The sequence below is a fragment of the Hyla sarda genome, chromosome 5, assembly GCF_029499605.1.
Source record: "Hyla sarda isolate aHylSar1 chromosome 5, aHylSar1.hap1, whole genome shotgun sequence".
NCBI lineage: Eukaryota > Metazoa > Chordata > Amphibia > Anura > Hylidae > Hyla > Hyla sarda.
The window spans coordinates 136914015-136940586 of record NC_079193.1 but is presented as its reverse complement, the minus strand read 5'-3'; the positions used below and the strand labels follow the sequence as shown (position 1 = coordinate 136940586).

Here is a 26572-nt window from a genome sequence, read left to right as displayed (position 1 = left end):
CCTCGGCCCCTAGCCAATGTGCCACAACAGGCTCTGTGACCTATACAGAGTTCACTCTACAGGTAAGGGACTGAGCTGCTATTGTCTTATCTATATACAGTACTTGTGATGTTTATATTTTTATTGTAATGCTGTTTAGATCACTTAGCATCAGCTTCCTCCTCACCATCTTTAACAGAGCGCAAAGTGTCAACTTAGTTTCTGGTATAATTGTCAAAATGAAAGCTACAAGATTTCAGGATTATTTTATAATTTTATAATATTGTAAGTAAAATGGAAAATAAGAAAAAAAAAATTCCTAAAAAAGTATGTTTAACATAAAACTTGATTAAAACAATAGATCACTTGTTGCTTTTTACAGTGCCACCACAGGAGAAATAAAGCATTACACTCTTCTTTAATAAATCATTTGCAGTATGTACAGTATACTGAAGGGATATGCGGGTACTGTAGAAAGTTGCTTTCTATTTTGGCTTATAGATGAGAGTCCTGGTGAGTTTTTTTCAGATTAGACAACCACTTTAACACATATGCAAAAAATAAAGAGTGTAAATCAACTATATGTGATCTTTTAAGAAATATGTTTTTGTTCTCTTGGAACCAGAATGTAGCATTGTGCCTTACAGACATCCAAATATACTTCCAATATGATAACTGGTAGTACAGAAATAATCTTTGTGGCTCATTCAGTTGTACATAAATGAAACTAAATATGCTGAATCCCCAGTTCTTAAAGGTTTGTTTAACCCACAATTACCAAAACTGACAATATTTAAGGTAGTTCTGGGAACTATGTTCATTTTTGAAATGACTAAAGCTGGGTCCACACAATCAGATTAGCTCCATTGTCCTTAAAGGGGTACTCCGCTGGAAAACATTTATTTTTAAATCAACTGATGCCAGAAAGTTAAACATATTTGTAAATTACTTCTATTTAAAAATCTTAATCCTTCCAGTACTTTTCAGCAGCTGTATACTACAGGAAGTTATTTTCTTTTTTAATTTCTCTTCTGTCTGACTATAGTGCTCTCTGCTGACACCTCTGTCCATTTTAGAAACTGTTCAGAGTAGGAGCAAATCCCCATAGCAAACCTCTCCTGCTCTGGACAGTTCCTAAAATGGAAAGAGGTGTCAGCAGAGAGCACTGTGGTCAGACTGAATGGAAATGCAAAAAGAAAATAACTTCCTGTGGAGAGTACAGCAGCTGATAAGTAATGGAAGGATTAAGATTTTTAAATAGAAGTAATTTACAAATGTGTTTAACCTTCTGGCATCAGTTGATAAAAAAAAAAAAAAAATGTTTTCCAGCGAAGTACCCTTTTTAAAAGGCCTGGCCAGATGGGAACCAGATTTTTTCTCTGCATAGATCATTGATATTAAACCCTTGGGGACAGAGTGTTTTTCCGTTTTTGCACTTTCGTTTTTTCCTCCTCACCTTTTAAAAATCATAACCCTTTCAATTTTGCACCTAAAAATCCATATGATGGCTTATTTTTTGCGCTTTGTAATGACATCAGTCATTTTACCCAAAAATCTACGGCGAATCGGAAAAAAAATTATTGTGCGACAAAATTGAAGAAAAATGCCATTTTGTAAATTTTGGGGGCTTCTGTTTCTACACAGTACATTTTTCGGTAAAATGACACTTTATCTTTTATTCTGTAGGTCCATAAGATTAAAATGATACCCTATTTATATAGGTTTGATTTTGTTGTACTTCTGGAAAAAATCATAACTACATGCAGTAAAACATTTATACGTTTAACCCCTTAACGACGCAGGACGTATATTTACGTCCTGCGCCGGCTCCCGCCATATGAAGCGGGATCACGCCGCGATCCCGCATCATATCGCGTCGGTCCGGGCGCTCATCAACGGCCGGGACCCGCGGCTAATACCACACATCGCCGATCGCGGCGATGTGCGGTATTAACCCTTTAGAAGCGGCGGTCAAAGCTGACCGCCGCTTGTAAAGTGAAAGTGAAAGTGACCCGGCTGCTCAGTCGGGCTGTTCGGGACCGCGGCGTCCCAAACAGCTGACCGGACACGGGGAGGGCCCTTACCTGCCTCCTCGGTGTCCGATCGACGAATGACTGCTCCGTGCCTGAGATCCAGGCAGGAGCAGTCAAGCGCCGATAACACTGATCACAGGCGTGTTAATACACGCCTGTGATCAGGATGAGAGATCAGTGTGTGCAGTGTTATAGGTCCCTATGGGACCTATAACACTGCAAAAAAAATGTAAAAAAAAAGTGTTAATAAAGGTCATTTAACCCCTTCCCTAATAAAAGTTTGAATCACCCCCCTTTTCCCATAAAAAAAATAAAACAGTGTAAAAAAAAACAAAAAAAAAACATATGTGGTATCGCCGCGTGCGTAAATGTCCGAACTATAAAAATATATCATATATCAATTAAACCGCACGGTCAATGGTGTACGCGCCAAAAAATTCCAAAGTCCAAAAAAACGTATTTTGGTCACTTTTTATACCATTAAAAAATTAATAAAAAGTGATCAAAAAGTTCGATCAAAACAAAAATCATACCGATAAAAACTTCACGGCGCAAAAAATGAGTCCTCATACCGCCCTGTACGTGGAAAAATAAAAAAGTTATAGGGGTCAGAAGATGACATTTTTAAACGTATAAATTTTCCTGCATGTAGTTATGATTTTTTTCAGAAGTGCGACAAAATCAAACCTATATAAGTAGGGTATCATTTTAACCGTATGGACCTACAGAATAATGATAAGGTATAATTTTTACCGAAATATGCACTGCGTAGAAACGGAAGCCCCCAAAATTTACAAAATGGCGTTTTTGTTTTCGATTTTGTCGCACAATGATTTTTTTCCTGTTTCGCCGTACATTTTTGGGTAAAATGATTAATGTCACTGCAAAGTAGAATTGGCGATGCAAAAAATAAGCCATAATATGGATTTTTAGGTGGAAAATTGAAAGGGTTATGATTTTTAAAAGGTAAGGAGGAAAAAACGGTGGGTTAAAATTGTCATATTCTGACCCCTGTAACTTTTGAATTTTTGCCCATACGGGGCAGTATTAGGGCAAATTTTTTGCGCTGTGATCTGAAGTTTTTAGCGGTACCATTTTTGTATTGATAGGCGCGCTTGAGGGCTGAATGACAGGCTGATTGTCCTTTGACACAGGTAAGGGCTTAATGCCGGCTGATTGTCCTTACAAACGGGTGGTGAGCATAAAAGTATCATATACTGCTACAATTTATCTATTGCCGATAATTGCATATACAGTACAGGATTGCTGTAATTTTGCTGGCTGCATAGTACTGGTATCTATAGGAGTGAATCGACGGTTACCATTGGTTACACCACTTTGATTGGCAGTTGCTATTGGTTATAACACATAAGACTTTTACCAGCAATTGACAAGTGATTTGCTACAGTGACATTTTATTAATTGGAGCACTATTGGCACTTGATCTATATGTTCTATATGGACAATAAGTAATTTCTGGAGCTGATTTTTATGAACTTTGAATTTCTTATGAATTTGTAATTGAATATATTTTATTGGGAAGTTATTAATTCATTTTACATATTTTATGGTGGTCACAGTTTAAATAGATTTTATTCATATATTTTAGATATTGAATTGAAATTTTATTACCACTTATAGGTGATGCCGTGTTATCACAAGGGCCCTGTGTGACACGGACTCCACTATTCCATGCAATTTACATCTATTGTGCATAATATAATTACAAATTATAACAGGTCGATTTGGTAGTCAGACTGACAAGAGCCTCTCCATATTTTTGCTAGATTAATTTACAAATCTGTTTGAATTTCTGGCATCAGTTGATTTAAAAAAAAATTTTTTTTCCACTAGAGTACCCCTTTAAAGTGTACCTGTCCTTAACATGATATGATGTAGATAATTCTATTATATGTATATTTGTAATATACATTGATTACATTTTTTTATATTTTTGGGTATAAAAAATGCTGTTTCTCCAGCTATAACCTGTGTGTCTCTGTGAGGAGTCCAAATACAGGAAGTGTGGACGGAACAAACAGGGCTCTGTGCAGACTCCTGGCTTCTGCCATCATCCTGCTGTGTGAGTCGCGAGCATGTCACAGAGCCTCATTGCACATAGCCCTGCTTGTCCTCATTGCACACAGCCCTGCTTGTCCTCAGTGTACAGAGCCCTGCTTGTCCTCATTGCACACAGCCCTGCTTGTCCTCAGTGTACAGAGCCCTGCTTGTCCTCAGTGTACAGAGTCCTGTTTGTCCACCCTCACTTCCTGTATTTGGTCTCCTCACATAGACACACAGATGATAGCTGTAGGGACAGAAATATACACATTTTTTAATCAATGCATATTACAAATATACATATACCGTAATGTTATTATCCACATAATATAAAAGGTTTTTGTTAACGACAGGTACACTTTAATGGCTTTTTACCTCTGTCAGGTAAAAAGCATAATAGATACTAATTCAAAATGGTTCCTGGTAAAATAAATATACCTGTACAACTGTAAGTTTCCTCCAATATGTTATGGGTTAAAATGAGGAGTGTAAGGTTGGGGTATTACCCCACTGGAATATCACAGACACTTGTTGGTACAAGTAAACAGCTTTTTTTCTCCCCACACATTAAGGCACAACTTTTTTGATGGTTACTTGGTTGGTACATATAGCGGCATAATGGGGTATAGTGGTACACATGTTTCATAGTTTAAGTGGGTTAATCCACTGGGGCAAAGCAGCTGCATTGGTTTCTATTTTTACCAAGGCCTGGTAGTCAGGCTGCTCCAAAATGGCTGATGACCCATGCCGAAACCCACATACTGCCATGGGTCTGGCTGCTCCTTACCATACTGCCATGGGTCTAGCTGCTCCTTACCATACTGCCATAGGCTTGCACATGGGGTGTGCAGGGTGTGCCTGGGCACACCCTAATCAATCCTCAAACTTGAGGCTCTTATCACCTCCGTGCTGCACTGCCTTGCCGTGCATTTGTTCAGGCCCATCGCTACAGGACAGGCAAACCAAGCAATTGCTTGGGGCCCCGAGCTGGCCCGGAGCCCTGAGCAGACCAGGTGCTTGTTGTGCTGGGCCATCCTCCTGCCTCTATCCCGGTTCGGCAGCTCGACCTGTTGGCCGGCCGGGCCAGCAGTGCAAGAGCCTGGAGCGGGAGGCAGAGACTAAAGCCGTTCGGCCTCTGGCTTCTATTTTTGTGCCCGACTCACCTGTAGTTGCCGGGAACTCAGGATGTCCCCGCCCCGCAGTTAAGTACAGCTACGCGCATAGGCCTCGTATTGTAGTTCGCTTACGTCACGCTCCCAGAATTGAAGGGCCAGCGTTACTACATCCTGACACCAGCCCTAGGTATTCTGAGAGCGTGACGTGCTCGAACATCATTACCACGCATTACGCATAGCTGTGCAAGCCCTTATCTGGGGACTGGGGAAGGTTCTGCCCTGAATTCCCGGCAACTGCAGCAGCAGAGGTATCAGACAGTGGGGTCTAATCTAGGGGTACTACCTGCCTACTGGGGGGAGGGGGTTAATCTGGGGGTACTACCTTCCCACTGGGGGGAGGGGGTTAATCTGGGGGTACTACCTTCCTACTGGGGGGGAGAGGGTTAATCTGGGCGTACTACCTGCCTACTGAGGGGAGTGGATTAATCTGGTGGTACTACCTGTCTACTGGGGGGGGGGTCTAATCTGGGCATACTACCTGCCTACTGGGTGGGAGGGGGTATATATCTCTATATGGTCCTGTCTAGGTAAGGTGGGGAGGGGGGACTGAGTGCATGAGCAAATTGTGCAGGTCTGTTTATGTATGTGTGCATGCAAGCAAGAGTGTATTTGTGTGTGTATATGTGTGTGTGTATATATATATATATATATATATATATATATATATGCATGCGCGCGGCGTGAGTTTGTGCTTTAGGGTGCACACCCTAATGCAATATGCTGCGCACGCCTATGCATTCTGCCATGGGTCTGGCTACTTCTTACCACTGCCATAAGATGTTTTGTGGGGCTGCATCAGCCACTTGTCTAAGGACAACCTGTCTTTTTCAGCAGGATTCATAAAGAATTCACCTTTCCTTCAGTAATTTTTGAAGAATTGGGCATAATGTTGATGCTTATGTTTTTAACAGTTGTAGTTCCTTTTAAACTTTTTGAGTCTTGGTACCTTTTCTTACTTCCAGGAGGCTGAGCCCTTAGCAGTGATTCCCCGGTATAGTCAGCTGTAGACATGATCCATTCTTCCTCTACTCAAGGCACACTGTCTCCTAGTCTGAGTGTCCAATAATGTTTTTCCAGCCCTGTTTCAGTGCTCCCAACAACCTCTTACATTTACCAGCATATATCTACTTTCTAGCTTCTATCCATCTTTCATTACATTTTGCTGTCCCACCCTTTAGCCAGATGGACTCCACTCATCCTCAGGCTGCTTATACCTCTGCCCAATCGTTCAGCATGTTTCACTTTCTCAGCATACATACTCTCCTCTCCAGGGGCCCTAACACAGAGGTTTTATATGATTTGCCTCAGCCCCACCTACAGACACCACCATACAATGCTTCTACTGCTGCCATGTCAATTCAGACAAAGAGCACCATAATGACTTTCTCTTAGACTGGCACCTTCTTCTGCTGCCCGTGTCAGCAAACCCAGGGATGGCAACACCATTAAAACACTGGATCATTAGCTACTACTCTGTGCCCCTGGGTGTTAGATATCACTAACATTGAATTGAGTAATGTGTATAATCATTTGCTACAAACGTCTCTATCAAGCTTGTCAATGCATGGCGGTACCTAGGGGGAGATTCATAAAGCTGTCTTTTAGATTTTCTTACTGTTGCCCATAACAATCAACAGTTTTCTTACTGGGCAACAGTTGTCTTACTGCTGCCCATAACAACCAATCACAACTCGGCTTTCATTGGTTCCTTAGTGCAGCAAAGAGAATCTTACTGTATGTCATCTTGATACATTTCCCCCATAGAGCTGACATCACTAGCTACCATAAATAAATAATTGGCTGAGAGCAACTATGTAATGTGTGTTGTCTACTAAGCACTATATGATGTTTAGTAAGATGCTAATATTAGATTTATTTCATATTTAGCTTACTATTATCTTAATAATACTAGTATTTAATAATGCTAATTAGATTGTATACCTCTTTTTTTTATTTGCAGTGCAGAGTGAAAGATGTCATTTCACCCATAGTGTTTGAAACATCCTATAGTCTTGGAGAACATGTTATTGGAAAAGAGGAGAAGGACTTGCCTGCTCTAAAGCCTATTCTTCGCTGGAAAAAGGGACAAAAGATCGCACAGAGAAATCAGGTAAGATAAAAAATGTGATGAGTAGAACAGATAGAGTGATAGAAGTGTGCCATGTTATGTTTTTGTTTTGTACTTTTTTTTATATGATTGACTATGACAGCTCGTGTGGTAACATTGAATTTAAAAAGTTGCGATATTCAAACTACGATGCTTATTTTCAGACTCTCTGGTATGCAGTTTGAAGCCTACTCCTAGGTTCAGACACCTTATATGGTCATTTCCCCTTCTAATAATACATGCCGGTTGTGATGTCTTTGTATCCAGAATGCAGCTGTAGTCACTATTATATCAGCACCACACCGTGTCCTGACAGACATGGATGCTTCCATTTCCACAATATGATTTGCCCATTATATTTTCTTCAGTCTCCTCCTATCTCTGAAACAAATAGTAGGATGTGGTAGACAGTGAGCTACAAAACTAGAAACTGTGTTGTTTTATCCACAGTATATCAGAAACAGCACTGTAGCCAACTAGATGAAGGAGTAACACAGAATCTACGGCAGGAAGTGGTAGGAAATTTCTTATGACAGTACCAAGGTGTCTATAGCCTTAGAGAGATCAGGTTAAAAGAAAAAAGGCCCATTATGCAGCCTATCCAGTCTTTACAGGGTGTCAGGAACGTAATAGAAAGTCTACAGCTAAATATAATCCTGTTTTGAGGCAGGATTGAGGGCAATGAAAGGGTGTTTTTCCCAGTCCTTTATCCTAGGTGAGCTAGCAGAGATACTCATCAGGTGCCTAATCAATGAGGCCAGCAGAACTGTGGGAAGTCAGTACATAAGGAAAGGAAACAGAATAGTCTGGACTCTCCACAGAAGACAGCAAGGTGGCTGTGTGGGAGAGGCAAGGATCATTGCAAGAAGCACACAGCCAGGCTCTGTGAGTGATCCACAACAGTGACGTGGACTGTGACAGCTTGTGGTAACATAGGTGAAGTGTTCATTTTCCAGTATGAGACAGACAAGGGGTCTGAGAACAAAAAGGCAAGAGGCCGCAAATGCTGTGTGTGAACAGTGAGTAAAAGGTTGCAGGACGCATGTTTCAACTGGCAGGAAAAAGCCTTTTAATTGATAGTCGGGGCATGCTGTATTTTGTAGTCAGTGGCTAGACGGCCTAGGATTTTGTTTGTCCCTGTTTGTCCTGAAACCTATTGTTGTTTGCCTGCTGAAGGAAGTAGAAATGTGTCCTGTGTCTGTGTCAAGGATGATCCCAGAGCTAACCCAGAGTGAAATCCCAACAATATATATATATATATATATATATATATATATATATAAACATATAACATATAATTTGTTATGTAACACCAAAATAATGTTAAAAACTATTGCAACTACATACAAAAAACCCACTCATAGTTGAGTATGTTAAACCTAAACATGGTAGAATACTATGTATATTCTGAGCAGATACAGAATATAGTGTAATTTTATCAATATACTAAATTATAGAATTACTGTTGTTAAAAACAGATTTTGACATGTTGCTTTAATATGTCAAAAAGCTGTTTGATCGCATTGAGACCCACTGCAATCATGAATTATTAGCAGATGAAGCGGATGCTACTGCACACCGCTCTCTGGCCTGCTGGGAGCTGGGAGATACGTCCTTTTTTTTGCATAGACTTTTATGCAGAAAAAAGGTTGGATCAGTAAGGGAGTGGATCACAATGACAACTGCTTCAACTTTGTGGTACCAAACCATTCAGTATATTTGCCCTTCAACAACTAGCAATAGGATGCTTAACATATAGAAAGTATATTACTTACCGTTCCGTTCCTCTTATTAAAATGTTTTCCTCCGTGTCCGCCGTTCATTTCTGGCTCCGCCTACTTTTTAGAGTCAATACTATGTATACCGTCATCACAATTTGTCACGTCCCTGCTACCAGCAGATGCACTTGCTGTTTTGATCGCAAGAGGGCACTACCATTCTTCCTACTATACCGTTCTTCCTACTATACCCAATACCGTTCTTCCAACTATATAAGTAATATCGCACCTCCGATACCACAAAACATATATGTACATATTTTGATGTCCCTCTTGACAGGCTGGATTGCGTTTTAGCTGATTACTTCCATCTTCTTGTCATTTTATGGATAGAAGTATTTTTTATGTGTGTTATGTATCGTACATTAACTGTTTACCATCCGTTGTCATGACCTGGAACTATTCTTTGTGGTTCAATATATATGTACCTCTTTTATCAGTACTTGTATACCTGACGAAGAGACTGGTCCAGTCTCGAAACACCTTATGAAAGGCATTGTTTTATATGTTTTAAACAATAACCTAGCTGGATTTTCAAGCCTGACTCTGCATCTTCGATGGTCCAGCGTTTCATATGATGTCCCAATTTGATGACCTCTGCTGTCCGATTTCATGGCTTATTCTACTCCGATACCAGACTCTCTATACCGGTGGGACAGCTGACCATTCTTTCACATCAGGAATACAGGTGTTGTGCTCTTAGCATAACACCTTCCGGTAAAAGGCGAATCTTCCCTTTCTACCATAGTATACCAATATCTGGCGATCTTCACTAGGTGCGCACCACCTTGTTTTTTCTTATCTCTCTGCAAAAATTTGTTTTTAATGACAGTTATTATTTGTTTGGGGCAAAAATCATGTAAAATGTACATACCAATCATGCCCCTATAGATTTGTGTGGAATAAGTTTCCTTGTGAATATCATTGTACATCAGCTTCTTCAGGAGTGATACTCAAAGCGTCTAGTCTGCTTATATAACTAGACCATAGTATTGTTATGACACATTTTGGCATGCATTCTATAAAGTATAGTCTAGTGGTGCTTATCCTTGCTAGATTAAATTTCGATTTTTTTTTCAAAATTACTTTACTGATTGGAAACGGGTCTGTGAACCACCATAGCTGTCCTTAACAAAATATTGCCAGGACTACTTCCATCTGAGAATCGGTTGTGTCCCAAAGTCACAGACCCAACAAACATAATTTGATTTAAAAATATTATGCTTTAATTTCTATATTATGACATTTATATGGCACAGTAGCTTGATATCAGGCGATACTTAACTACTAAATGTAATCTGCTCAGAGACTTCTAATGATTAACACCATTTAGGACACAAAGGGAAATGATTCCCTGGTATACACACTAAAAGGGTCACAACCTTCCAATTAGATTTGGGTCACGCTTCCCTGATTTATAACCAGTGTGGACAGGAGCATGCAGTCACTTAGATCTGGAGTCTTAAAGAAAACCCAAACAAATATCTAAATTACTAGTAGTTCATGTTAAAACTGACATGATGAGTGAAATGGTTATTTTTCTGTCAGTGTCTATTAGCTTAAAGAATCACAGATGACCTACCCATAGGAGGTCAGCTGGTTTAGAGAGAGATATTTTATAGCATCACCTTTTTATCATTTACAATAGTTAGAATATACAGAAACTTTGCAATCAGACAGTTTACTTGTCTTGTACTGTTCTTGAATTGCTGCCTGTATTATAACCTTATTAAAGTTTACAGGCTGCCAGGTTCAGCTAAACATTCTTTGCTTGTTGTGTATAGCTTCAGATTTGCATTCTGGGAAGTGATGGTCCTCATATTGAGTGCTGTCTAATAAACAGATGCAGAAAAAACAAACTCTTCTATAATGCGCTCAAGTAAAAAAAAGAAAAGGGGGGGATATTAAACAGAGCAATTAGTGGCCTTTTTAGCTGATGGACGCCCTGTGTAATAAGGCCTGAAGATGATTTTGGGCCTGCATCAGTTGTGCACACATTTAGCTACAGATAAATAGTATTAAATGCATTAAGAATATATGCAAAAAAACAAATAGGAAAATGAACATGTTTTTTTTTTTCACAGTGCAAAAAAAACAGTTAAAGGGGTACTCCGGTGGATTTAAAAAAAAAAAAATTATTTTCTAAATCAACTGGTGCCAGAAAGTTAAACATATTTGTAAATTACTTCTATTAAAAAATCTTAATCCTTCCAGTACTTATTAGCTGCTGAATGCTACAGAGGAAATTCCTTTCTTTGGAACACTGATGACATCACGACCAGAGTGCTCTCTGCTGACATCTCTGTCCATTTTAGCAACCGTGCATAGCAGATGTATGCTAAGGGCAGCATGGTGGCTTAGTGGTTAGCACTGCTGCCTTGCAGTGCTGGGGCCTTGGGTTCAAATCCCACTAAGGACAACAATAAATAAAGGCTTATTATTATTATAATAATAACATCAGCTGAGAGCAGTGTGTTCGTGATGTCATCAGAAAGCATTCCAAAAAGAAAAGAATTTCCTCTGTAGTATTCAGCAGCTAATAAATACAGGAAGGATTAAGATTTTTTAATAGAAGTAATTTACAAATATGTTTAACTTTCTGGCACCAGTTGATTTAAAAAAAGAAAAAAAAATGTTTTTCCGCCGGAAAAATCTTCCTAAAATGTGTAACCCAATTTCTCTTGTGTAAGAAAGTACCTCATATGTGTATGTCAAGTATTCGGCGGGCGCAGTAGAGGGCTCAAAAGGGAAAGAGCGACAGTGGGATTTTGGAGAGTGAGTTTTTATGAAATGGTTTTTGGGGGGCATGTCACATTTAGGAAGCCCCTATGGTGCCAGAACAGCAAAAAGCCCCCCACATGGCATACTATTTTGGAAACTACACCCCTCAAGGCACATAACAAGGGGTCCAGTGAGCCTTAACACCCCACAGGTGTTTGACGACTTTTCGTGAAAGTTGGGTGTGTAAATGATTATTTTTTTCCCACTAAAATGCTAGTTTTCCCTCAAATTATTTTTTTTTACAAGGGGTAATAGGACAAAATTTGAAACCCCATCTCTTCTGAGTATGGAAATACCCCATGTGTGGACGTCAAGTGCTCTGCTGGCGCACTACAATGCTCAGAAGAGAAGGAGCGCCATTGAGCTTTTGGGAAAAAAATTGTTTGGAATGGAAGTCAGGGGCCATGTGCATTTACAAAGCCCCCCGTGGTGCCAGAACAGTGGACCCCCCCACATGTGACCCTATTTTGGAAACTACACCCCTCACAGAATTTAATAAGGGGTGCAGTGAGTATTTACACCCCACTGACGTTTGACAGATCTTTGGAACAGTGGGCTGTGCAAATGAAAAATTACATTTTTCATTTTCACGTACCACTGTTCCAAAAATCTGTCAGACACCTGTGAGGCGTAAATGCTCACTGTACCCCTTATTACATTCCGTGAGGGGTGTAATTTCCAAAATGGTGTAACATGTGGGTATTTATTTTTTGTCAGAACCGCTGTAAAATTGGCCACCCCTGTGCAAATCACCAATTTAGGCCTCAAATGTACATGGTGCGCTCTCACTCCTGAGCCTTGTTGTGCGCCCGCGGAGCATTTTACGCCTACATATGGGGTATTTCCGTACTCAGGAGAAATTGCGTTACAAATTTTGGGGGTCTTTTTTTCCTTTTAACGCTTGTGAAAATAAAAAGTATGGGGCAACACCAGTATGTTAGTGTAAAAATGTTTATTTTTTTACACTAACAGGCTGGTGTAGACCCCAACTTTTCCTTTTCCTAAGGGGTAAAAGGAGAAAAAGCCCCCCAAAATTTGTAGTGCAATTTCTCCCGAGTACGGAGATATGTGGCCCTAACCTGTTTACTTGTAATACGACAGGGCTCTGAAGTGAGAGCGCCATGCGCATTTGAGGACTAAATTGGGGATTGCATAGGGGTGGACATAGGGGTATTCTACGCCAGTGATTCCCAAACAGGGTGCATCCAGCTGTTGCTAAACTCCCAGCATGCCTGGACAGTCAGTGGCTGTCCAGAAATGCTGGGAGTTGTTGTTTTGCAACAGCTGGAGGCTCCATTTTGGAAACACTGCCGTACAATACTTTTTAATTTTTATTGGGGGGACAGTGTAACTACACTAACACATAATAAAGGGTAAACACTACATATACACCCCGTATATGTAGTGTTTACCCTTTATTATGTGTTAGTGTAGTGTAGTGTTTTTAGGGTACATTCGCACTGGCGGGTTACAGTAAGTTTCCCGCTAGGAGTTTGCCGCAGCCCAAACTTGAAGCAAAAAACTTACTGTAAACCTGCCCGTGTGAATGTACCCTGTACGTTCACATGGGGGGGCGGGGCAAACCTCCAGCTGTTTCAAAACTACAACTCCCAGCATGTACTGACAGACCGTGCATGCTGGGAGTTGTAGTTTTGCAACAGCTGGAGGCACACTGGTTGGAAAACCTTCAGTTAGGTTCTGTTATCTAACTCAGTATTTTCCAACCAGTGTGCCTCCAGCTGTTGCAAAACTACAACTCCCAACATGTACTGATCACCAAAGGGCATGCTGGGAGATGTAGTTATGCAACAGCTGGAGGTACACAACTAAAACTCCCAGCATGCCGAGACAGCTGTTTGGGCATTCTGGGATTTGCAGTTTTGCAACATCTGGAGGGCTACAGTTTTAGAGACCACTGCAAAGCGATCTCCAAACTGTGGTCCTCCAGCTGTTGCAAAACTACAAATCCCAGCATGCCCGGACAGCAAACAGCTGTTTGGGCATGCTAGGATTTGTAGTTTTGCAAGATCTGGAGAGCTACAGTTTAGGGACCACTATATAGTGGTCTCAAACTGTAGCCCTCCAGCTGTTGCAAAACTACATATTCCAGCATGCCCAAACAGCTGTCTGGGCATGCTGGGAGTTGTAGTTTTGCAACATCTGGAGGGCTACAGTTAGAGACCACTATCTTGTGGTCTCAAACTGTACCCTCCAGATGTCGCTAGGCAACTCACCGGCTTCCGTAGGATCCAGCCACACGACGTAGCCGCCCGCCGATCTCCGTCACTCGCAGCCTCCGGATCGGTAAGTGGATCTTCGGCGCCAGAGACCCGTAATGACCCGGAATCGCGCAAATCGCAAGTATGAATTCACTTGCGATTTGCCGCGATCGCCGACATGGGGGGGTTTGATGACCCCCCTGGGCCTTTGCACGGGATGCCTGCTGAATGATTTCAGCAGGCATCCCGGTCCGATCCCCACCCGGTGCGCGGTGGGGGCCGGAATTGTCCATGACGTACGCGTACGTCATGGGTCCTTAAGTACCATTGTGTCATGACGTACGCGTACGTCAAGGGTCCTTAAGGGTTTAAGGACCAGACCAATTTTATTTTTGCATTTTCGTTTTTTCCTCCTCGCCTTCTAAAAATCTTAACTCTCTTATATTTCCATCCCCAGACCCATATGAGGGCTTGTTTTTTTCGTCACCAATTTTACATTGTAACTACATCACTTATTTTACCATAAAATGTACGGCGCAACCAAACAAATATTATTTATGTGGGAAAATTGAAAAGAAAAACGAAATTTTGCTAATTTTGGAAGGTTTTGTTTTCACGCTGTACACTTTCTGGTAAAAATGACATGTTTTCGTTATTCTGTGGGTCAATACGATTAAAATGATCCCCATGTTATATGCTTTTCTATAATTTTACCGCTTAAAAAAAATCTCAAACCATTTTAACAAAATTTGTATGCTTGAAATTGCCCTATTTTGACCACCTATAACTCTCTAATTTTTCCGTACATGGGGCGATATGAGGGCTCATTTTTTGCACCATGATCTGTAGTTTTTATCAGTACCACTTTTGATTAGGTTTTACTTTTTATACATTTTTTATTAATTTTTGGGGAATAAAATGTGACCAAAAAGCAGCAATTTTGGACTTTTTAAAAAATGTTTACGTTTATGCCGTTCACTGTACGGGATAATTAACAATATATTTTAATAGTTCAGACTTATACGCACGCGGCGATACCAAAAATGTGTATTAATTATTTTTTTACGCTTTTTTGGGGGTAAAATGGGAAAAACGGTTTTACTTTTCTATTGGGGGAGGGGATTTTTCAAATTTTTTTATTTTTTTATTTTAAATTTTTTTACTTTTTTTTAAACACTTTTTATGTCCCCATAGGGGACTATTCATCGCAATCAGTTGATTGCTAATACTGTGCAGTGCTATGTATAGGACACAGCACTGCTCAGTATTATCGGTCATCTTCTGCTCTGGTCTGCTGGATCGCAGACCAGAGCAGAAGACCCCGGGAGACGGCCGGCGCCAGGTGAGGGGACCTCTGGCCGCCGTGCTGGATGATCGGATCCCCGCGGTAGCGCTGCGGGCGATCCGATCATCCGTGCAAAGTACCGCACAGCTGCAGATGCCGTGATCTGTATTGATCAAGGCATCGGAGGAGTTAATGGCGGACATCCGCGCGATTGAGGATGCCCTCCATTACGGGCGGGTCCCTTGCTGCTGGCCGCTCCGGTACTCGCGATCATGTCAGCGCGTAAATGTACGTCATGGTGCGCTAAGTACCACGTCACCATGACGTACATTTACGTCCTTTGTCGTTAAGAGGTTAAGGATTATCATATGGCTTTAGAAATGCCAGCTACAACTGATAACAATGCCGCCATTTTCAACATTTATGAGTATATGATGGAAAACACAGTCACTGGCCACATTTCTAGGTACATCGGTAAAATTGCTTGTTAATATAAATAGCCCATTCCTTTCCACATCCCCCTATGCTGTATGCTGTTGTTAGCTGTTGATCTAATAAAGATGATTGGAATTTTGCACCATTGGTGAGTGCTGCCACCATTTTTTTTATTGCAAATTAAAACAAATAGCTAATCACATGGCAGCAAGAGCAATTGCAGTCCTAGTCCTCGGGTAAGTATTCCTTGGGCTATGTCCCAATGGCTGCTCCCCAGGCTGCTGGCATGTCTCCTTTTAGCAGTGTATACATGGGACACATAGAGTATCAGAGACACATGGGATGCGCCCCAAATACTACTTAGCCGGATCCCTGCAGCATTTTTAAACTATCATTACTCAGAGATGCCCTAGTGTCTTAGATTGCATCAAAGTGCCCAGGACTTGCAATGCCTGCACTAGTTTTATGCTGCCCTTGGTTGGGCAGCCTAAAACTCGTTTTAGTTTTCCTTTAAGTGACTCTGAACGTGGCATGGTTGTTGGTGCTAGACAAACTGGTCTGAGTGTTTCAGAAACTGCTGAACTACTGGGCTCTTCACACACAACCATCTCTAGGGTTTACAATAAATGGTCGGACAAGGTCTGAAATAATATAAATATGGACAAAAATGCATTGTTGATGTCAGAAGTCTAAGCAGAATGGGCAGACTCATTCGAGATGACAGAAATGCAACAGTTACTCAAATAACCACTTACAACCAAGTTATGCAGAATACTATCTCTTACTGCACAACATATTAAACCTTAAAGCAGATGGGCTACAGCAGTAGAAGACCACACCTGATTCCATTTATGTCAGCTATAACCAGGAAACTGAGACTACAATTTGCACATGCTCACCAAAGGAGGACAACGGAAGACTGGACGAATGTTGCCTGGTCTGATGAGTCTCGAATTCTAGCTTCGACATTCAGATGGCAGGGTCAGAATTTGGTGTAGACAACATGAAAGCATGGATCCATCTTGCCTTGTATCAATAGTTCATACTGGTGGAGGTGTAATGGTGTGGGGGCCATTTTTTTTGGCACACATTGGGCACCTTAGTAACAACTGAGCATTGTTTAAAGGAACAGCCTACCTGAATATTGTTGCTGACCATGTCCATTCGTTTATGACCACAGTATCTTCTAATGGCTACTTCCAGCAGAATAATGCACCATGTCACAAAGCTCACATAATCTCAAACTGGTTTCTTGAACATGCTAATGAGTTCACTGTACTCCAGTGGCCGCCACAGTCACCATATCTCAATCCATTAGAGCACATTTGGGATGTGGTGAAATGGGAGACTCACATTATGGATATGCAGCAGGATCTGCAGGAACTGCATGATACAATATCTCTGAGCAATGTTTCCAGCGCCTTGTAGATTGTATGCCATGAAGAATAAAGGCATTTTTGCAACAGGGGGTCCAAATTGTTACTAGCAAAGTGTAACTAATAAAACAGTTAATAAAGATAAACTTATGTTTATTTGTTGGTGTTTTCTCCCTTAGTATGTTTGTTAGGTAGTTAAAGAGGTAGTGTATTCCTGATTAGACTACAATGCTTGATGCACAGCTGTTTAATTATTTAAGGATTTTTATGGGTCCCAAACATCTTTTGTCTGATATTATACGTGTACAGTATAACTTCTTGAATAGTCCTTATGTTTCTCAATAGTTCTACCATACTGTATATGTGGCTGTCTACTAATAAGAAATTAAGTTCTGCTTAGATAATACAGTTTAAAGCTACAGTTTCATGCTGCGCAGCGGGAAATACGCTGCGTATTCTGCATTGAGCATACACACAGGGCTAGCTGGCAGCAGCTCTGTGTGTTCAGTAGGGTTTTTTTTTGGGGGGGGGGCCCTTGCTGACAAGCCTGTAACAAGCCGGCAAGCCTGTGATGCGTGGCCCCGTCCCCAAACCTCACTGAACACAGCTAGCTGCTAGCGTATGCTCAGTGCAGAATACGCAGTATTTCCCGCTGTGCAGCCCATTTTGCACAACATGAAACAGGCTGCATTAGTGCTACTTGGGACCGTAGCCTAAAACATTTTTATCAGAGATGCAATGACAGCAATTTACTAATGTTTTCCATCTCTATAAAGAAAGATTAATAATAGCTCTAAATAAATATTACCTTGTATTCACTATTGTATGGGACTTGATGACAAGACTTAGGAAATGATTATAGAACAGGTAGTGACCTCTTTACTGTTCATTTCCATCTGGAAACACATCTTTCATCTAGAAAAAAAAGAGCAATGTTGTGTTTAGGTCGCTGTAGTGGAAAGATTACAACCTTATCCTTTATTTTGTGCATGTTTATGTTTAAAGGATGAATGAAACCCAAGTAAAGGGAAATACTATGTTAGCATTAGAAAGTAAATGAATTGTAAATACCAATTTTTTTCAATGAACCATACAAAGCGATATACGGTAGTTCTGCACGCCAGATCAATACATCTCATGTCATTGTCTTCTGTCTTTCAATTTAGCCTTTTTGTTGTCTACCCATATACTGTATTACTAAACTGATCAGTTTTATCTTCAACAATTACTTGTCCCTGTGAAATTCACAGACAAAGCATATGGTACATATATTAGGCTGGAGATAAAGATGAGGGTTTAGTCATATGGTTTTATACTTGTGCTTTAAATTCAACCACTATTCAGAAGAATAATGCAAGGAAATGGGGACTTTAGTGTCTGCTTCCAGTAAGAGGAAAGAAAACTACACATTCAATTGCTGACAGGATGGTGTGTGTCTGGATTCAGCAATGGCAGGGATAAAATGTTTGTACTTAAAGTATATTTTTGCTCAATTAATCCCCGGCAGAAGTGTGCAACATGTTAATACAGTAGGAAGTTAGCTGGACTCTTTGTTTGTTGCTGTTTATTCTTATATGTTTGCTTCCAGGGAGTTTTTTTTTGTTTTGTTTTTGTTTTAACTCACTGTGTGATTGTGTGGGGTTTAGTCCAATGCATGTCTAAGTTCATAAGTTTTCAGATCACAATTCATAATTTTTTTCTTCTTCTATTGACCAAAATGTAACACGCCCATGCCCATTTCCTGTAATAATGCAGATCGAGCCATGCGCCAGGGAGTTAATCGCACAGCCTCACTAGGGCCTTGAACAATCAAAACTTTTGACATATCTGTGTGACAAGCTGGAGGGGTTACTCACTTGCGGGGATCACCATCTCCAGCATCTGCGATGGTTGGCACAACACAAATTGCATTCCAAACACAGCAATGTTTATTTTAAACAGACTTCAGCCAGCATTATTCTTCATCCACAAAGTAAACTTTGGCAACCATATGGACATTAGACAAAACAAAAACCTGCTCAGCTGAGCGCTAACTTATACAGAACAGTGTCCCTAACTATTAGTTTGGAGCCTACTGCTCCATAGCACTAGTTGCCTGGCCTGTCTCACTACACTTGGGTTTCCTCCATGCTGTAGCTTCCACAGGCCTAGCACTTACACTGGGAGCCCTTTCCTAAGAGATCAAGCCCCCTTTTCACAGAGATCTCTCAGGTGGCTTCTAACAAATCTAGCCAACTCCTAGCACTGCAATGTAGCTGGAGTGAAGGTTGCTGTTATAATGCCAACATCCAATGCCTGTATTTGGATTTTAGACCCAAACTTAATTGGAGGAAAGCCTGATTTCTACATTTTTGTGGCATATCTCTCATGTGTGGAAAGACACGATTGTGTAAGGTATGGTACATTTCTTTGAAATATTAGCTGGATATATATTGAACTGAAAGCAAATGGTGCCTTGCTAACGGTGAATATTTACTAATATGTATTGTGGCTTGTCTAATGTAATCCTCTTTCTTCTTATGAGGTCATACCTCCATCTTAATGTGATGTACATGATGGCATATTTCAAGTAAACAGTTAATTTTGTCACAATGTCTTAATGCTAATGCTGCTTCCACAAGCTGACACATCTGCAACACATTTAAGATAACTTAAAGTTTCGTAATTTTTGAGCTCCCAGCTGAGAGAAATGATCTTACCATGCGAAGAATGACTTTAGTTAGGTTATTGCATACCTGCTATTGTTAGTCAGTTAAAATGCTTGACTCCATGGAGCAGCTTGCATGTTCATTCAATAGAAGCTGGAGGGGATTTTTTGGCTTTCCTACACATTTGAAGGACTTTATCTCCAAGAAATGGTAGAAATATACCAATACAATCCATACTGTCTGATGTATTTTTCAACCAAGAAAGAATAGTCTAGTTGCCCTTATAGATGTTACATTTGCAGTCAGTCCTGTTAACATCCCGAGATGAGCGAATTTTGGAAAAATTTGATTCGGACAATTCAATGAATTTTACCCAAAAATTTGTTTCGGTCCGAATTTATTTGCGGCAAATCGCTATTAAAAACAGTTATTTCTGGCATACAGAGAGCCTCAATAGGGTTGTTGCTGTTATACGCATAGGGTGTATGCTGGGTATGCTGGGTTAGGGAAATAATACTGTTATTCAGTATGACATGCAAATCAGTGGGGTCGCTATTAGAATCACTGTCACAGAGCGGCACAATGACACAGCCTGGAGGTGGCATCAGTATGAGGAGACCATATAGAGAACGAACGACACAGCGTGGAGGTGGCGGCAGCATGAGTAGACCATATAGTGGCTGAATGACGCAGCGTGGAGGTGGCGGCAGCATGAGGAGACCATATAGTGGCTGAATGACACATCATGGAGGTGGAGGCAGCATGAGGAGACCATATAGTGGCTGAATGACACAGCGTGGATGTGGCAGCAGCATGAGGAGACCATATAGTGGCTGAATGACACCACCTGGAGTTGGTGGCAGCATATCGTGGCTGAATGGCACAGCCTGGAGTTTGTGGCAGCATGAGTAGAACATATAGTGGCTGAATGACACAGCCTGGAAGTGGCGGAAGCATGAGGAGACCATATAGTGCCTGAATGACACAACCTGGAGTTGGTGACAGCATATAGTGGCTGAACATATGGTGGCAGAATGAGACAGCCTGGAGGTGGCATCAGCATTAGAAGAACATATGGTGGCAGAATGAGACAGCCTGGTGGTGGCATCAGCATGAGGAGAACATATGGTGGCAGAATGAGAAAGCTTGAAGGTGGCAGCAGCATCAGGAGTCCTGAAAGTGACCTGGTGACAGAGTGGTGCGGTGGGTGGCAATACCAGTACCTGGTGATGAAGGTGGGTGAAAAAAAGGAGATCTTGGCATCAGATGTGTGGCATCAGGCGGGTGGCAGGATCAGTATAGTAGCTGAGGCAGGTAGGCGGAAGAAAACGGTCTCTTTTGTAAAAGTGTTAGTATGCACAAGTATTGAGGATATGCATTACGTAAAACTTAACTTTTAATAATATGCTTAGGATAAAATATATGGACCCAAATTTTTTAAAATCCTTTTTAAATGCCCTTTTTAAGACGAGTAACACTTTCCTCTAAAAGGTGGAAGGGAATAACGTATTGTCCATTGTAGCAGGTGGGGGTAAAAACTTCCCCTGTAAGTCCCTATTCTCGCCCTATTTATTCCCTTCTTGGCAAATGTTTCTCACCCTAAAAAGGGTGGCCCCACACAGGAAACTCTCTATTCCCTCTTAAAAATCCTGGGAAATGGCAGTTTTTGTAGTTGCAAATATAGAAAGGTTCCTGTGTGGGGCTGCCCTTTTTAGGGCGTGTAACACTTGCCAAGAAGGGAATTAATAATGCGAGAGTAGGGCCTTACAGGGAAAGTTTTTGCCCTCACCGGTTACAATGGACCATAAGTTGTTCCCTTCCACCTTTTAGAGGTCTTTGCATCACATCAATACTTGGTGGTGTAGGTGGCACATGGTGTTTTTTGCACACCTTTCCTTTTGTTTGATTTATAAAAAAAATTTGGGTACATTTATTTTATCCTAAGAATATTATTAAAAGTTAAGTTTTACGTAATGCATATCCTCAATACTCACATATGGTCTGATGCGGAGGAATGTCTGTAACTGGGGAGCAGCGCCCTAAATATGTTTTGCACTATCCATATTTTTGAAGTGTTGGTGTGGCACAATGGTCAATCTACTCTGATGCATTAGGCATTGGTGGGTGGAAATCCTGGCTGAGCCATGCCTGATTCATCTTCACAAAGGTCAGTCTCTCCACATTTTTCGTGGACAGATGAGTTCTCCTTGGGGTTACTATGGCCCTGGCCGCACTATACACCCGCTCTGATGGCACACTACTGGCTGGGCAGGACAGCTTTTCCAGGGCAAACTCTGCTAGTTATGGCCACAAATCAAGTTTGGCTGCCCAGAAGTCAAAGATCTTCAAGGTGTGTTGGCATGGTCATGTGAAGGTATGCCACTACCTGCTGGTTCAGGTCCTGCTCCAGGTCTACCTGCTGCTGCTGAGTTGCTTCACTATGCGGATAACGAAAGCTACTCATCAGTGACTGTAGACTCAGGCTGCTGCTGATGGAACTGGTATTGCTCCTGCCACCCCTCCCCAGCAGCTATGGCAGTGGAAGGTTAGTCAGAGGACCCCTTAGTCAGACCTTCAAGAGGATGGACGATGGCTCAGATAGGCATCGGCCAACTGACTACGTAGGATGTCTCTGTAGTAGGTCGGTGTGTCCTCCCTCTCAGTGGGTATAAAAAAGGCCCCCATTTTGTGCCATTTGTGAGGGTTCAATAAGGTGGAGAGCCAGAAGTCATCCTCTGCTGAATGGTCACAATTCGGCGGTCACTACACAAGCAAGTGATCATGCCTGGTGCCATTTGTGCAAGTGACTCCCTGCCTCCATCTCCACTGCATACTGCCACGGTGTGTCTGGGTCCTCTGTCTCGCCTTTCTCATAACCCTCTAGCTCCTCTAGCTGCTCCTGCTCCTACTCTCCTGTGACTAGAAAAACTGCCAATCTCGTGAAACCTAAACTGTGCTCCACTGTGCCCCTCCTCCTCCTCCACCAGTTCAGCCCCCACAGGGCTTATGTGGCTGTTAGATGTGTGAGATGTAGGCACCATTGTTTCCAACACGTGTTGTAGTATATGAAGCAGTTGAATGATGTTGTTCATCCTGTAATCCTGGCGACTGACTAATAATGTGGCTTCCTCAAAGGGCCTGAGCAAATGGCAGGTGTCACATATGAGCTGCCACTGGTTTACATTAAAGTTACACAGGGGAGTCCCCCTATTCGCTTGGATCATCAAGAAATCGGTGATGGCTTTTCTCTGTTCGTATAGTTGGTCCAACATATGGAGGGTGGAATTCCAATGTGTGGAAATGTCGCAAATCAGGCTATGTTGGGGAATGCCGTTCTGACGCTGCAGCTCAAGGAGGGTGTGCTTTGCGGTGTACGAGTGGCTGAAGTACATGCAAAGTTTCCTTCCCATTGTTAGGATGTCTTGCAGATGGGGGGAACACTTCAGGAACCGCTTGACAACCAGATTGAACACATGTGCTATAGGGGGCGCATTTCTCAGGCTTCCTTGTCGCAGACAAGATGTCCTTTCATTTGTCGGTCACCCTTGTTCCCATTTCCAGTTTTCGTGGAGTAAGCCATGATTCGATTTCTTGATGAATGACTTTAGCAATTCCTCCCTTGCCAAGGCAAACCATGTGAAGAACAGCGTGACGCCGCCGTGCTATGCACACATGGTATGCTGGAGGGGCACTGAGACTTGTCTGTGCAGTGGAGGCCGAGGACACGGTGGAGGATGAGGAGGTGGAGTTGCACACAGTCACAGGATCAACAGCCTGAGATCGTGGAGGCAGAAGCGGCGTGAGCTGTCCAAGTTGCTGTTGTAGCTGTGCATGAACCACATTCACCCAGTGGGCCGTACAGGACATTTATTGTCCCTGACCGTAGTTACAGCTCCACACATCGGCGCCGCTGTACACTTTGGTACACACCGACAGACTCAAGTACTGGCCCACCTTCTGTTCCACAAAATTGTGCAGGGCTGGTACTGCCTTCTTCGCAAACAAATGATGGCTTGGGACTCTCCACCTCGGTTCGGCACAAGCCATCAGTTCTGTGAAAGGTGCAGAGTCCACCACTTGAACAGGGAGGGACTGCCGCACCAGAAACTTGGACAGGAGCACATTCAGCTTCTCCGCCGTTGGATGAGTGGACACGTACTGTTGTCGCTTGGACATGGCTTCGCCGATGGATTGCTGCCGGAATGACTGACTCAAAGTAGGAGGAGCAGGAGCATCTGGAGCGACAGAAGATGGTTATGACACACCTTCGGCTGAGGTGGTGGAGCTTTGGCTGGCTGAAACAGGGAATGGCATGCCACTGTGTGATGCAGCAGGCTGGACCACCACATCGGAGCCACGGTTCTCCCAGACCGCCTAATGGTGACGCTGCATATGTTGACGCAGGGCTGTGGTGCCAACATTGGGACCCTGGCCACGCTTCACCTTCTGCCGACACATCTTGCATGTGGCCAGGTTAACATCCTCTGGAAGCTTGATGAAAAACTGCCACACCACCGTGTAGCTGATTTTCCCACCAACAGTCTGCACTGATTGACTGCTACTTCCGCCGACTCCAGGAACCCCGGTCCCACTACCTCCCAGGAAGGTAGACTGCCGCGAAGCAGTTGGTCTACCCAGGGCATGTTTGGCTTCAGACTTTCACCTTCTGCCACCATGCTGACTGCCAACCATGCTACCACCTTGCTGGCTCAGCTGCTGCCTCACGGGCAACCTGCAACCCTCTTCTCTTGATGATGATTAAGCCCCTTCTGCACCCGGCTCCCAAGTGTGATCGACTTCATCATCATCAAGTTGTGTCTGCATGTCACTGATGTCCTCCTCAGGTTCCTCAACAGTGTCTGCTTCAGGAGCCTGAATGCTTGGACAGAGGCAATGGGAAGACAGGAACTGCTCCCGGGCCATGCAAACTGAGGGTTGTGTCTGAGAAACCCACCGACTGTTGACTGGGGGTGTCAGATGTCACTTGTGATGAAGTAGATGACCGTGTTAATCAATCTATGATAGCAGATGGGTTGCTGGTCGAGACATGACCGCTAGCAGATACCGGTAGCTCAGGCCTCTCGCTGTGACTCCTGCTGCCACTCGCCCCTAGTCTGCTGCAACCTCTGCCTGATGAATTTAGGCCTGTGCACGTCCAGGCACTTCTCTGCCTGACATATTTAGTGCGCATATGAGGGGAGTCCAATACGCTTCACTACGCTTCAAACAGTATTTGTCTATTACACCAGCAGGTGTGTACTTTTGGCTGGCCTTTCACAGTATCTAGGCCCTTAAGACTTTAACAGGAACAAAATAGTACACCACTTAGAAGTACATATGTGGTATGCACTTATGAGGGGAGGACAATGCGCTCCAGTACACTAAAACAGTATTTGTTTACAACACCAGCAGGTGTGTACTTTTGGCTGGTCTTTCACAGTATCTAGGCCCTTAAGACTTTAACAGGAACAAAATGATACACCACTTAGATGTACGTATGTCGTATGCACTTATGAGGGGAGGACAACGCGCTCCAGTATGCTTAAAACAGTATTTGTCTACAACACCAGCAGGTGTGTAATTTTGCCTAGCCTTTTACAGTATCTAGGCCTATAAGACTTTAACAGGAACAAAATGGTATACAACTTAGGTGTACATATGTGGTATGCACTTATGAGGGGAGGACAATGCGCTCCAGTACACTTAAAACAGTATTTGTCTACAACACCAGCAGGTGTGTACTTTTGCCTGGCCTTTCACAGTATCTAGGCCCTTAAGACTTTAACAGGTGCAAAAAGGTACACCACTTAGATGCATGCACAGGTTACACTTAATAGAGGACAATATGTTTTTACTGCTCAGCTCACCCTAACTGGCTAGCTACTATTAGCTTTTCAGTTGTTGTACACACAAGTGCTGCAGCACACAGTGACTGTGTACTACACCCAATATTGCACTTTCTCTCTCAATCTTGCTCCCCTCCTTATCAGTGCTTCTTGGCTGGATTTGGGTTTGAGATGAATTGCTGCTGTAAAAAAGCTTTTCTGTGCAACACACTGCTCTCTGTCCCTCTCTGTAATAGAACGCTGATGTGACTGGGAGGTGAATCGCTGCTGTAAAAAGGCTTTTCTGTGCAACACACACTGCTGTCTGTCTCTCTCTCTGCAGTAAAAGGCTGAAGTGACTTGCCGCAAGATGGCTGTCGATTATATAGGGCTGTGACATGACAGGAGTCCTGAGGAAGCTACCAATAGGTGGCGGAACGCGTGGAGCTGCTGTGTCCTCCCAGGGTGGTGAGGGGTCCTGTCCTATGTTTTGCATTTAGCTACTATACTCTCCTGGTCGCATAGGTGGTCTTAGCGGCATTATCATTGGGGCATTTATTCCCTGTTATTGTGAATTGTTCACATTACAGTCGCTGCTATTTTTTGCACCTTATATTTTGTACTGTATTACTGTGCAATATTGTGAATAGGTTTTGTGTATCAGGGGATTGATTTGTACACAGGACAGGTTTTTCCTTCATGTTTTCCCCCTGGGGGGGCTTGGTGTTTTGAGGTTTATCTTTCCTCCACCTAGGATTGTATCTTTTTAAGTGTTTTTAACTGTGTGTTGTGTTTCCTAATAAAGGTTATATATTATTCATTATTATTTGGTTGTGCATTTGAATATAGTGATCAGCTGTTTTCTACTGG

The 26572-nt window shown here is 42.4% G+C and overlaps 1 protein-coding gene across 2 annotated transcripts in view; it reads left to right on the top strand.

Moving 5' to 3' along the window:
* The window catches only part of ITGA9 (integrin subunit alpha 9), a 519026-nt gene that overhangs the window by 243531 nt on the left and 248923 nt on the right, over positions 1-26572 (top strand). For both annotated transcript variants that reach the window (XM_056520347.1, XM_056520346.1), the window contains exon 16: positions 7209-7358. In XM_056520347.1, coding sequence (XP_056376322.1) covers positions 7209-7358 — 150 coding nt within the window. The remainder of the gene's footprint in view (positions 1-7208; positions 7359-26572) is intronic.